Consider the following 12,862-nt stretch of genomic DNA (forward strand, 5'->3'; position numbering starts at 1 on the left):
CTCTGCCTATTCGCAGTGTAGAAAATACTGTATATTTTCCAAAAATACAGTGTATTTTGTATGTAAATTGATGGCATATAATGCAGGTAATGAAAATTAATTTGTATATAAAGAACCAGCGATGGGTGAGCGTTGATGGGGAAGAGACGCCATTGTTTTGAACAGGGCAGAAGGCACGCAAGTGAAATATGCATAAATTTCGTCGCTCTGGACGTTATATTGTGGTTGAAACTTCCCAAATAGGAGCCAAAATTGTTGGATTTGCAGTCCTGCATAACGTGAGCATTAAGCAGATGGACAGGACAGCTTTGGAACCCCAGCTAAGTTGTCTATTTATGTTGAAATTCTGGCCAGTATTTTCTTCATAATTTAGGCAGGGGGGTTTTGAGTATGAAACACCGTAATCTCCAGACTAATTGGTGAGTCTTATTATTATAAATTCTCCTTCAATGCATATGTATTCACATTTTAAATTTAATATACAGTCCACATATTTATATTAATGTTTTTACCAGAATTCCTGGTGATGTATATTTCATTTGAAATTAATATAGGTCCAGAGTGACTTGTAGAGAGATAGATTATCGTAGGTATGGAAGGAGGACATTTTTTGCGACCTAAGTGTCCTAAAATTCTTACTTGTCTCTGTAACCTTCATAAAGAATAATTATCTTTGTTACCATTTACTGGTATATATCTTATGAGTTACATCCAGGTAAATTTAATTTTCCACAGGTATATACACAGAAAGGTGATACATGGATATACGGATATATGAATATATACACACAGAGGTGTAGATCAATAACAACACTGCGACTAGCCAAGGACTCGAACCCGTGCTGCTTTGGCCTGCCTCATGGTGGGTGAAAACTCATGACACCTTAATCCGCTGGACCACATAGTCCTTAATAGTGCACCCAGCGGAACTGAGTGTTGTACTCACTACCCAAGGACATTACACCCCTGTTTGGTGTAATGAGTTTTCGCCCACCATGAGGCAGGCCAAAGCAGCATGGGTTCGAGTCCTTGGCTAGTTGCAGTGTTGTTATTGATCAATACCACTCGTTCGTGGGCAGAATAATATAAAATACTTCTCGTTGTACTAGTACACCAAACAGGGACTAGAATGAAATTAGCCTAGAGTCATCCACACCAACGTATGTCCTTGGGTAGCGAGTACAGCATTCAGTTCCGCTGGGTGCACTACTCTTAAGGATTGTGTGGTCCAGTGGATTAAGGCATCATGAGTTTTCGCCCACCATGAGGCAGGCCAAAGCAGCATGGGCTCGAGTCCTTGGCTAGCCGCATTGTTGTTATTTATCAATACCACTTGTTCGTGGGCACAATAATACAGAGATGTGTATTTCTCTCGGCGTACATATGCTGAGACTTTAATTTTCATTTTAGGGATTAAAGTAAAGAGGTCATTAAGGCTGGATGTAAAAACATTACGTTCAGCCTTAATGACCCTAGAGTACTAATAGGTTTTAATGTTTTAGGACAGTCCGTTGCAAGCTGGGTATAGGCTGGTGCAGGCCCAATATAAGTTATTATAAGCTTGGTACAGGATGGTACAGGCTACATAGAGGCTGGTGAAAATTTGTTCAGACTCAGTAGACAGGTACATGCTGGTGCAGGTTCAGTACGGCTGAAGTAAACTCAGTACAGACTGGAGTGTGCAGTAGCGACGGCTCTGGTGACTGGACAGAAGGTTTTGGCTGCGACATCGTAGATGCTCCCTGAATCCTTGAAGATTGGCTGGAGGTGACTCATCTTATTCCACATGTGAATTACGTAAGAATCTGGGAAAACCTGTAAGAAAATGCGATCATAACACTGTATATGAACTAGCCACAGAAAGACTAAATATACAAGTATGTCATTCACACCAGAGGAGAATGTGGGATAGTCAATATTAACCAACATAATGGGTATTCGTTATTCACTTACTAATGTGGCCATCAGAAATTAATCAAACTATGGGTAATTCATTAAAAATAATATTCATTACTTATTAACCAAAATAATTTTCATTCTTTCGCCAAAGTTTGCCAGTTCAATTAATTTTCTTTATAAATTTATGAATAGTTGATATCCACTACGACATCTGTCATAGAGGATATCAATTATTTACTAAACAGTTTCTTATGAACCTGGACGTCACTACTTCTTCAAACTGTCCATTGTTCATTCATTAAACTGGCCATTAACCTAGGCGACTAAAGCCTAGAAACCCCTAAGATTATCATTTATAAGTCATTAACAATCGTCTGTATTTATGAGGCAAAACTAAGAGTAAAACTTTAAATGTTACATAAAGTTTAGCTGTATAACTTTACTATGCACCTCATGTCCATCCTGTGGGAGGTAGTCGAAAGGCGAGATATATATGTAACAATTAAGCATCTTTATTCCGTAATGTTTCCTACATACAGTAGATTTCTTAAGTCAGAGACAGAGGTGATAAATTTATTAGCCTGAAGAAGCCTACTATGTAGGCGAAACGTTTCTGACTAAAGATACTTAACTGTTTTAAATGTTTCTTATGTGTTTGTCAGTATTGCATGTCATTATTACAGTGGTAGATTAGAGGCGCAGAATGGGTCCAGGACTGGGCCACACCGTATAATTAGGTTCATTATTTTCATCGGAAACTTTTGGGGATTTGAAAGACATATGCGTTTTTTGGAAAGGTCATGACATAAGATATTTAGAAACCAGTGTTTACATTTCTATGTATCTTGGTCATTAAAATTCAGTTTTTGTATCTGCAGATTTATAATATCAATCTTAACTTCTTTTCCAGGTAGTAATGTTACGGCTGTGACTGTCACTCTTGTACGGCAGCTACGGCAATGTGTTATTTACAGGAACTGTGACTAATGTTCTTGTGGCTGCTTACTTAATGATGGTGCTTTCTGTACTGGTTACCATCTGTGGTTATTTCTTTTCAGGAAATCTAGAACTTTCTACCATGAGCACTGAACTGAATTCCAGCAAAAAAAGGGAATGAAAAAGGAGAATTCCCTGTCCAGAGGACAGCACAAGCAAAGGTACTCCTGTGCTTAATACAAGGCCAGAATCATATCAAACGCTGATGGATGCTGAGAAAGATAGAGAGCCAGCCTACAAGATGGAGAATACATTGACATTCAAAAGCGCTTCAAGGAATGCGCAAACGAAAACATGATTAAAAGAAAACTATGCGTCATCGAACTTGTTATTCAGAAGCCATAAGTGAAAAACACAGAGAACGAGCCAGAGAGAGAGAGAGAGAGAGAGAGAGAGAGAGAGAGAGAGAGAGAGAGAGAGAGAGAGAGAGAGATAGAGAGAGAGAGAGAGAGAGAGAGAGAATGCAATATGCAGTTTAACAGGCAGGCACACTGAAAAAGCGTGGACATTATGGAAGCAGCCATTTTGAAATTTCAACATGGCGGCCTTGTATGTATCTGCGTCAGTGTAAACATTGGTTTCCCGAATCCTTACATCATAACGTTTCCAAAAATCTATAAGCTTGCTAATTACCAATATTTTCCAAAATATTCAATAAAGAGAAAGGGTTGTATAATTAAACTACACAACTATTTATTCAACAAATTGCTCATTATCTCAACCATTCACACACTAAACAAAAATCAATTCACTATACTTGACACTACATGGTTAAGAAAGGGATCTAACACTCACCTCTGTAAAATTGATTGTTCCCTTTCTGGGAAGGAATGGAAATCGCCACTTCTCGTACGGCACTGGGTAAAAGGCTTTCCAGGAGAGGAGATGCACACCATGACACTGATCTCCTGGGGCCAGCTTTGGCCTTTCACACGCCTCTTTCAGTGTTCGCGTTAACAGCACAGGGCCGTTATTACCCCAGTCATTGGCCTGGTTCAGTTGAGGCAATAAATAAACATCAGACAATGTAGAATGCTTCAGAAATGGACGAAACGAAGTGTAAGATCGTCCAGGAAAACGAAATGTTAAAGTTTACAGAGCGCTTTGACAAGAAGTCATTCAGAGCTCTTTCTCACATGTTGTGGTGACCTCAAACACACACGCTAAAACTATCTAAAAGATGAAGATTGAGACACTTATGCAGCATATGGGAATCTTTATTCAGGAAACGTTTCGCCACACAGTGGCTTCATCAGTCCAATACAAAGAGGAAGGCGTAAGGAGAGGAGGAGTATGAGGTAATCAGTCCCTCAGCCTGGAGTCGATGTGTTCAGTCCATCAATCTTGTAGAATGTACAGCATAGGGCCGTAGACGTGGCTTATATACTGTAGTCAGGTGAGGTGAAGCAGGCGGAGGCGGGGTCATAGTGGTACCATCCACTAGTCGAAGTAGGTCTTCGTCCAAAGGTTGAACAAGTGTTGAAGAATTCTTTGTAACAAGATCCCATGATGCTGCAGTGTCTGACAGTTGTGATGAATGGTTTGAAAAACCGACAAGTTGAAGATTGAGACACTTATGCAGCATATGGGAATCTTTATTCAGGAAACGTTTCGCCACACAGTGGCTTCATCAGTCCAATACAAAGACTAAGGCGTAAAGAGAGGAGGAGTATGAGGTAATCAGTCCCTCAGCCTTCCTCTTTGTATTGGACTGATGAAGCCACTGTGTGGCGAAACGTTTCCTGAATAAAGATTCCCATATGCTGTATAAGTGTCTCAATCTTCAACTTGTCGGTTTTTCAAACCATTCATCACAACTGTCAGACACTGCAGCATCATGGGATCTTGTTACAAAGAATTCTTCAACACTTGTTCAACCTTTGGACGAAGACCTACTTCGACTAGTGGATGGTACCACTATGACCCCGCCTCCGCCTGCTTCACCTCACCTCACTACAGTATATAAGCCACGTCTACGGCCCTATGCTGTACATTCTACAAGATTGATGAACTGAACACATCGACTCCAGGCTGAGGGACTGATTACCTCATACTCCTCCTCTCCTTACGCCTTCCTCTTTGTATTGGACTGATGAAGCCACTGTGTGGCGAAACGTTTCCTGAATAAAGATTCCCATATGCTGCATAAGTATCTCAATCTTCAACTTGTCGGTTTTTCAAACCATTCATCACATATCTAAAAGATAGAAATAATAAAGGAACAATTTCACGATAAAACTATAAACACTCACAATAGGTTAAATATCTGGCATTAACTATATAAGCATATCAAATGGTTAACATTAAAAAAAGAGATCTAAAATTTCTCCGAAGTCCCGACAGGTACATGTCACTGTTAAAAGTCCAAAATAAAACAAAACGGCCGAGGCTGCTGGCAGATCAAAAACGCCACACGAAAAGGTTCTCCATTAGAGCAGAGATGTGAATGATAACAGGAAGGCCATAATAAGGCTGTGAAAATATTAGCCCATTACTGCAGGCATCTTTGGATTATGTTGTCATAAAAAACAGTTGCACATTGCACGCAATCAGGGAATTTGAAGCCATTATGTAAGCAGTAGCGTGTGAGTCAGGTACAGCATGACCGTTAGGTGCTTGGCACTTCCTCTGAGTATAATAACAGTAAATGAGTGTGACTGAAAACACTCATGGAAACTAGATTCCATACACAGAGAAAGGAATATAGATAATGATATTTATTATTGTCCTCTTTGCTTCCGGGCTGAGTGGACCTACTGCGCAGATGCTCCTCAGTTGCCTGGCTGCAGTGGTGTTGGGTGGTGCTGTCGCGCCTCTGCTGTCAAACCAGGAGAACTACTATTAGTCAACATGGCATTCAGTCATAGACACAGGATCAACACTGTTGGCATTGAGCTTACCCAAGGGGCAATAACGCCAGTTTCAGCGCAAGTATTACTACCTAAGATCATCAGAGAGATGTATGGAATTCAGGATGGAGAGTTATACGGGGTAGCCTTAAACAGAGCACATAGAATTTTTGTGAAAGTGGTCACAGCAACGGTCTATGAATCGTTGGTCACCCGTTTTCAGGACGTAAGTCTTGATGCAACACCAGCTGTTCATGTGAGGATGATCGACGTATCCAGGCATTACACATGGATTAAAATATGTAATGTCCCCTTTGAGGCTGAATCTGTCTCATGTCCCACCATTACTGTACAAGCGAGCGGCCCATGTCCTTTCGCATGCTATTTCATTACTTTTTAACAAGTCACTAGAAACTAGCACCTTCCCGAAACTACTCAAGATGGCAAGGGTTACACCAATACATAAAGGTGGTGACCCTACAGACTTTAACAACTATAGGCCAATATCAAATTTACCATTGCTATCCAAAATCTTTGAGAAACTCGTGCACAGGAGACTATATTCATTTATAACGGCACAAAACATACTCAACCCCTGCCAATTTAGATTCAGGAAAAATAAAAGCACTAATGATGCAATCATAAAAATGCTAGATCTGCTTTACACAGCATTGGAAAATAAGGAATATCCACTAGGAATTTTTATTGACCTAAGAAAAGCTTTTGACACAGTAGACCACGACGTCCTCCTCCACAAACTTGACCATTACGGTATAAGAGTCCATGCGCTTGCTTATTTCAAATCTTACCTTACTAATAGGTATCAGTATGTCACCATTAAAGACACAGCATCAACAACACGGCCACTTGATACTGGAGTTCTGCAGGGAAGTGTCCTTGGTCCCCTGCTCTTCCTCATATACATCAATGACCTTCCAAACGTATCCCAACACCTGAAACCCATTCTCTTTGCTGACGACACGACTTATGTCATCTCTCACCCTAATCTTGCCACCCTCAACACCATTGTTAACGAGGAGCTGATCAAAATATCGATTTGGATGACAACCAATAAACTTACGCTTAACACTGACAAAACCTACTATATTATGTTTGGTAGCAGAGCAGGAAATGCACAAATTAACATTAAGATCGACAACACTAATTACCAGACATAATGAGGGCAAATTCCTAGGCCTATACCTTGACAACAACCTGAATTTCAGCACCCATATCCAACACATAACCAAAAAAGTATCCAAAACGGTTGGGATCCTCTCCAAGATACGATACTATGTGCCGCAAAATGCCCTTCTCACACTATACCACTCACTTATTTATCCATACCTCACCTATGCTATTTGTGCTTCGGGATCAACTGCAGCAACACACCTAAAGCCAATAATAACCCAAAAAGCTGCAGTAAGAATAATCACTAAATCCCATCCCTGGCAACACACCCCCCCCACTCTTCATAGATCTAAACTTACTCCCTGTTCAGTACATCCACACTTACTACTGTGCAATCTACATCTACGGGACCTTAAACTCCAATATCAACCTTGACCTAAAATGCTTTCTTGATAGTTGTGACAGAACCCACAGGCATAACACCAAACACAAACATCACTACGACATTCCCCGTGTCCGACTAAACCTTTACAAAAATTCAATGTATGTCAAAGGCCCTAAAATCTGGAACACCCTACCTGAGAACTCTAGAACTGCAGACACATTCATCACCTTTAAAACTACCATTAGAAAACATCTTATCTCCCTGATACACCCCATCAACTAACTACACGAATACCACCTGGTGGTTCATACTTACACTCACTCACCCATTTGACCATAAACAGAAATATTAATCTCAATCTTAAAATAATGAATCCTATGATACTCCAATACTGAAACTATGTACTGTGCCAAAACAAAAGCATTCACATTGCTAAACTCACAAACTAGTATTTAGTCACTTAGCCATAATACCAACTTACCTCATAATTTGTAATATTTTAAAATAAAGAATTAAACTAAGTCTGCCCGAAATGCCTAGCCATGCTAGGTGTTTTAGTGGTACACTCTGTAATCATTATTTAACTACATGTAAACCACACAATAACCAAATTCTGTAAATTCAGCATTGTAATCCTTACAGAGAATAAACTTTGAATTGAATTGAATTGAATATCAGAAGAGTTTTTGAGAAATATGGTACTGTTCATTTGGCCCAGCATGGTACATGGGTGACGGATGCCTATGCAGGTCTGCCGGAAGGCTCTTTTAATCTAAAAATGACATTACGACATCTCATACCGTCCTACGTGTACCTTCAGGAATTCATGACACAAGTCATGGCTTCGTACGCCAGGCAAAGACGTACATGCAGGCTATGTGGGGAATATGATCACATAGCAGCAGCGTGTAGGAAGTGGCAACGAGCTCCTGGCCCAGAGGCAGAGGCTTCTGCTGCTACAACAGAGGAAGCAGGAGGGGATCAGCTATGTGAAGGAGGGCGTGGTCGTCTATGGAGCGAGATAATGGATGAGGCGCATAAGGCTGGGGGGAGGGTGAGGGCCCTCGACCAGTTAACTGGCCCAGAGACGCTTCCAGAGGCTAGTGACGAGTGGAAAGTACAGGAGGAAGTGTTGGAAATTGAGAAGGAATTAGATGAGGTGCTGAAATCTTTGTCACTGCCTGAGGAGGCGGCCACACCTGGGAAGGTGGTAGATGACGAGTTGACAGCTGAGGTGTGTCAACCACTGGTGAACTATCCGAGTGATGGTAGTGACAGTGTGGCAGAGGTGTCACCCGAATCATTTAAACAGTGTACAGTGGAGGTTGAGGTACATTGTGAGGCATCCCCAGACCGAGCTATGGAGGATGCGATTGTCACAAGGAAGAGGGCCGCTGCGTCAGATTCGGATGATGTCCTAACGCCAGCGCAGCAGCCTGGGAAGCAAACATGGGCAGAAGGTGAAGGTAGTGGTGGCCACGACAGGAGGCACCGAAAGAAGGGGGAGGGGAGAGAGGGAAGTGTGAAGGTGACAAGTGGATCCATAAGTTCTGGTGACCATGGGAAGAGTGAAGAGAGGAGGCAGGGGTGGAAACTTTAATAGATAGGCCTCCCGTGTATGACTGTAAACGTTAATGGTTTGTGTAATAGTGTGAAGAGAGAATGGTTTAGAATGTTTCTGAGTAAATCTGCCCGTTTGAAAGGAGGGGTGGGTATACTAATTAAGGAGGTGAGCCCGTTTGTTTTGCAGAGAAGTGAGGGGGGAGGGGGAAAGGTATTGCATGTGGATGGTTGGTGGTTAGGCAAACGTGTGTCCTTAGTAAGCATGCATGCGCCTGCAGAGAATAACGTACAGGTGAAGCAGGAATTTGTGTGAGGACCTTGTGTTTTTCTTCCAGGCATTACCGGAGGTGGCAATAGTAGGGGGTGACTGGAATTGCGTTATTAGGAGGGCCGACGTGGAACCGAAAGGGGCAGGCTATGTGTCTGTGATCCCAAGAGATTTAATGAGGGACATTCGGTTATCGGATGCATTTGAGGGGGGGGCGTGGGAGACAGAGCATACGTTTGTTAAGAGAGGGTATGCAGTGAGGTTAGATAGAGTGTATCTTTCTCTTGGGGTTGAAGTGCAATCTTTCAAAACTGTTGAAGTAGCATTGTCGAATCATAGAGCAGTGTTAGTGGAGGTAGGGTGGGAGGCGCTTGTGGAAATATACAGCAGTTACTGGAAATTAAATATAAGTGTATTGAGTGATGAGGAGGGGTTAGAGGGATTGTCTGTCCTATGGAAGGAGCTTAGCGAGGACGCAGGGGGGTGGAAGTTGCCGTGAAATGGTGGGATTGTGTAACCAAGGAAAGGATTAGGAAATATTATGTGAGGGAGGGTAAATGTATAAATAATTTAAAATATGGACTTTCAAATTATTTAGAGGACAGGTTAAAGGGTTGTTATGGGCAGGGGGCTGTGGGGGGCAACTATCCTATGGATGAAATTGTCGAGGTCAAGGGGAGACTGAGGGAGTTGCAAAACGAGAGGTTTCAGGTGGTGAGGGTGCAGGCAGTGGTAGAGGAGGTGCTTTGGGGAGACAAGCCATTGGCGTGTGTGTTGCGTCGTCAAAAGCAAAGGCAGCAGGTTATGGCCATTCCAAGGTTAGAGGTACATGAGATGGCAAGAGGTTATAGGGTAGGTCAGGAGAAATGGGCTACGAAAGGAATGTGTGAGTATGCAGATAAATGGTATGAAAGGTATTGGACAAGTGGGGGGTGGGGGATGTGGCTTTAGAGAAGGTGAGTGAGTATGTGACATGTAATTTAAGGAATAGTGATAGGAAGGCTTTAGGAGGGGTAATAATGGAAGAGGAAATAGAATTGGCTTTAAAGGGAATGAGTAAGGGAAAAGCACCGGGAATAGACGGTCTCCCGGCTGAATTTTATCTACAACATTGGGAAGTAATAAGGGGTTTCATGGTTAGGTTATTAAATCAGATGAAGGAGAAGGGTGTGATGGGGGACAAGCAAGCAACAGCAGTTGTAGTGTTGGTCCCGAAGGGTAAGGGCTAGCACACTCTCAAGGAGTACCATGCCATATTGCTGTTATGTGCAGACTATAAGTTGTTTGCTAAAGTCTTGGGTAATCGGTTTAAACGTGTGGTAGGGAGAGTGGTTTCGAAAACGCAGTATGAATTGCCTGGAAGGTCGTTGATTGAAGGTCATGGGATACTGAGAAGTTTTGTGGAGTCAAAAGGGAGGGGTGGGGACGGCGTTGTTGGCTTTAGACGGGCAGGAGGCCTATGACAGAGTGGAAAGGGGAGCATTGGGAGCTATACTTAGGAGACAGGGTTATGGGGAAGAAATAGTTAATTGGGTAACCATGTTGTACACAGGAGCTAAGATGAGGGTACAGAAGAGATGGCATTGGGATTTTTGGATGATATTGTGCAATTGTTTGGAAGTGCAACAGGTAAATAGTGAGAAGTCAATGGTCATGGGGTTGGGTGATTGGGTAGAGGGGGGGAGATGTAGCGTTGTGAAGAAACAGTGTCTTTAAAAATTTGTGGTATCATCTATAGGATGACTTGGATGCTGCTCGAGAGGAAAACTCAAATAGGTTGTTAGAAAGGATCCTGGGGCTTCTGGGTGCATTGAGACCTCAGCATCTGACCCTCATGCAAAGAGCGATTGTAATAAATGTACTATTGTATAGTAAGGTTTGGCATGTAGCAGCCGTGTTCCCAATAACAGGGACGGTGATTGTGGGGATTCAGAGACGGGTGTTTAAATTTTTGTTGGGTTCGAGTTGTGATTGGCTGAGGTGGGAGGTTGTAATGTTACCTGTGCACCAGGGTGGGTTGGGGTTGATGGATCTGAGGTTTAAATGTGTGTTTATTAAATGGGAGGTTTTGCACGAGGGAGTGAGGGGGGGAGCTGAAAAAAGTACATGATAGGTTGGGTAAGTTGTATGGTGGTATGGAATTGAGGGAATGTGAAAATGTTTTGAGGGCTTTGATGTTGGTTAGAGAACCGAGAAAAATTCGAATAGGTGTTTTGTGTAGGTTGCTTGCAGGGAGGATTGTTGTACCAGTTGAGGGATTGTTCCCCATGTACGCATGGAGGAGTATTTGGTATAGGTTTAGCAAGCTGAACTTAAATCCTAGGGTGCGTGAGATAACGCATCGTTTTCTGCATGGCATACTACCCTCGGGAGAGGTACTAAGAACCAGAAGGGTAATTGTGGGTGGGAGGTGCGGAATCTGTGGGGAATTTGAGACAGCGTTCCATGCAGTATACTTTTGTGAGGAGATGGAGGGTGTTAGGTATTGGTTAAGTAGGGTGGTACAGAGGGTGGGGGGCCGAGGGGTGTCGGTTCTGCGTGCACTAAGCATAGATGTGGGAAGGTTTGACGAGAGTGTCACAAGAGCATTGGATTATATAATGGTGGATTATATATATATATCGTGGGTGATGAGGGGGAGGGGGGTTTGTGAGGTGCGGAGGCGGGTACTTGCGGTTACGTTTTATCATACGATGTGTCGTAACAGGGAACTGTATGGGAGGAGGTGGACGCAGGATTTCTCGGAAGGTTATAGAATGTTAATGATAGGGTTTCTCATGAATCTGCAACTTGGGCTGAGTGAGTAAGGGATGGGGGTTTGGGGATTACATATAAGAGGAAAGTCAGGGGGTCCCGGCGGGGTCGCCTCCTGGGGAAGGGTGAGAGTGAGGTGTATGTGGGTATAGAAGGTGTAGATGTGTGGCATAAGTGTATGTAGCATGCATGTGGGCACAGACAGCAAAGGTGATGAAGTCAAGTAATTATGTAGTAACGTATGGAGAATTCTGTGATTGATGTGTCAGGGTCGTCATGACCTTCTTAATATATTAAGTGTGAATGGTGTTAAGATTATAGGTGTAAGACCTTGCAGGAGCTTTTTGGGTCTATGTAGAATGTACATATACAGCCTTTATTGTGCATGTTTCATGTGCGATATTGGTATCGCAATTAGAGGTTAATTTTTTTTGTTGTGTATTTATGTATTGTGTGATGGAGTTGCATGCTATGATATTCTCCTTTAAAGTCTGTTTGGTATACTGTGTCCTTTCTTTCCCGCCTGGAGTTGATTAAGGGAGTTTGTAGTGAGTGTACTGACTTTATTTTAGTATTATATAATGTGCTTATTCTGTAGATGAAGGCGGAAGGCTAATGACTTCCATAAATTTTGTAATGACTCATTAAAGTTTTGTAGTGGGAAACGTATGTATGTTTCAGAGAATTTTTCCTGTATCGGGGGTTAGTTGGGAGAGAGTATGTACTTGTGTTAACGGATTTATGATGTAGATCACTCGTTTATATGACTAATGTGAAGGTTGTGCTTAATGGATGTATTTTATAGTGAACATTCTTTCTATTGAACTGAACCTTTGTTATAGTAATATTATGTAAACTACACCTGTAAGGCTGGGTTCCAATGGATGTTTATATACTTTTTTTGACCCTGGTACTGAGTGTTATCTGTACGTTATGTCATTGTTAGGTTTATTGTGAAATAGGGTCAAGTTTACCCATTCTTTTTAAATGTTATTTTGTTTTGAGATGCGTTTTGAG

General features: G+C 42.2%; 1 protein-coding gene across 1 annotated transcript in view; it reads right to left on the reverse strand.

The window, feature by feature from the left end:
* Nucleotides 1–1,662: 1,662 nt before the first annotated feature.
* The window catches only part of LOC128686575 (lactosylceramide 4-alpha-galactosyltransferase-like), a gene marked incomplete at its 5' end in the record, with an annotated part of 38,080 nt that continues 26,880 nt past the window's right edge, over nucleotides 1,663–12,862 (reverse strand). The window contains 2 exons of the mRNA XM_070084365.1: nucleotides 1,663–1,815; nucleotides 3,691–3,885. Of these exons, the coding sequence (XP_069940466.1) occupies nucleotides 1,663–1,815; nucleotides 3,691–3,885 (348 nt within the window). The remainder of the gene's footprint in view (nucleotides 1,816–3,690; nucleotides 3,886–12,862) is intronic.

Source organism: Cherax quadricarinatus, chromosome 12 (genome assembly GCF_038502225.1).
Source record: "Cherax quadricarinatus isolate ZL_2023a chromosome 12, ASM3850222v1, whole genome shotgun sequence".
NCBI classification, from domain to species: domain Eukaryota; kingdom Metazoa; phylum Arthropoda; class Malacostraca; order Decapoda; family Parastacidae; genus Cherax; species Cherax quadricarinatus.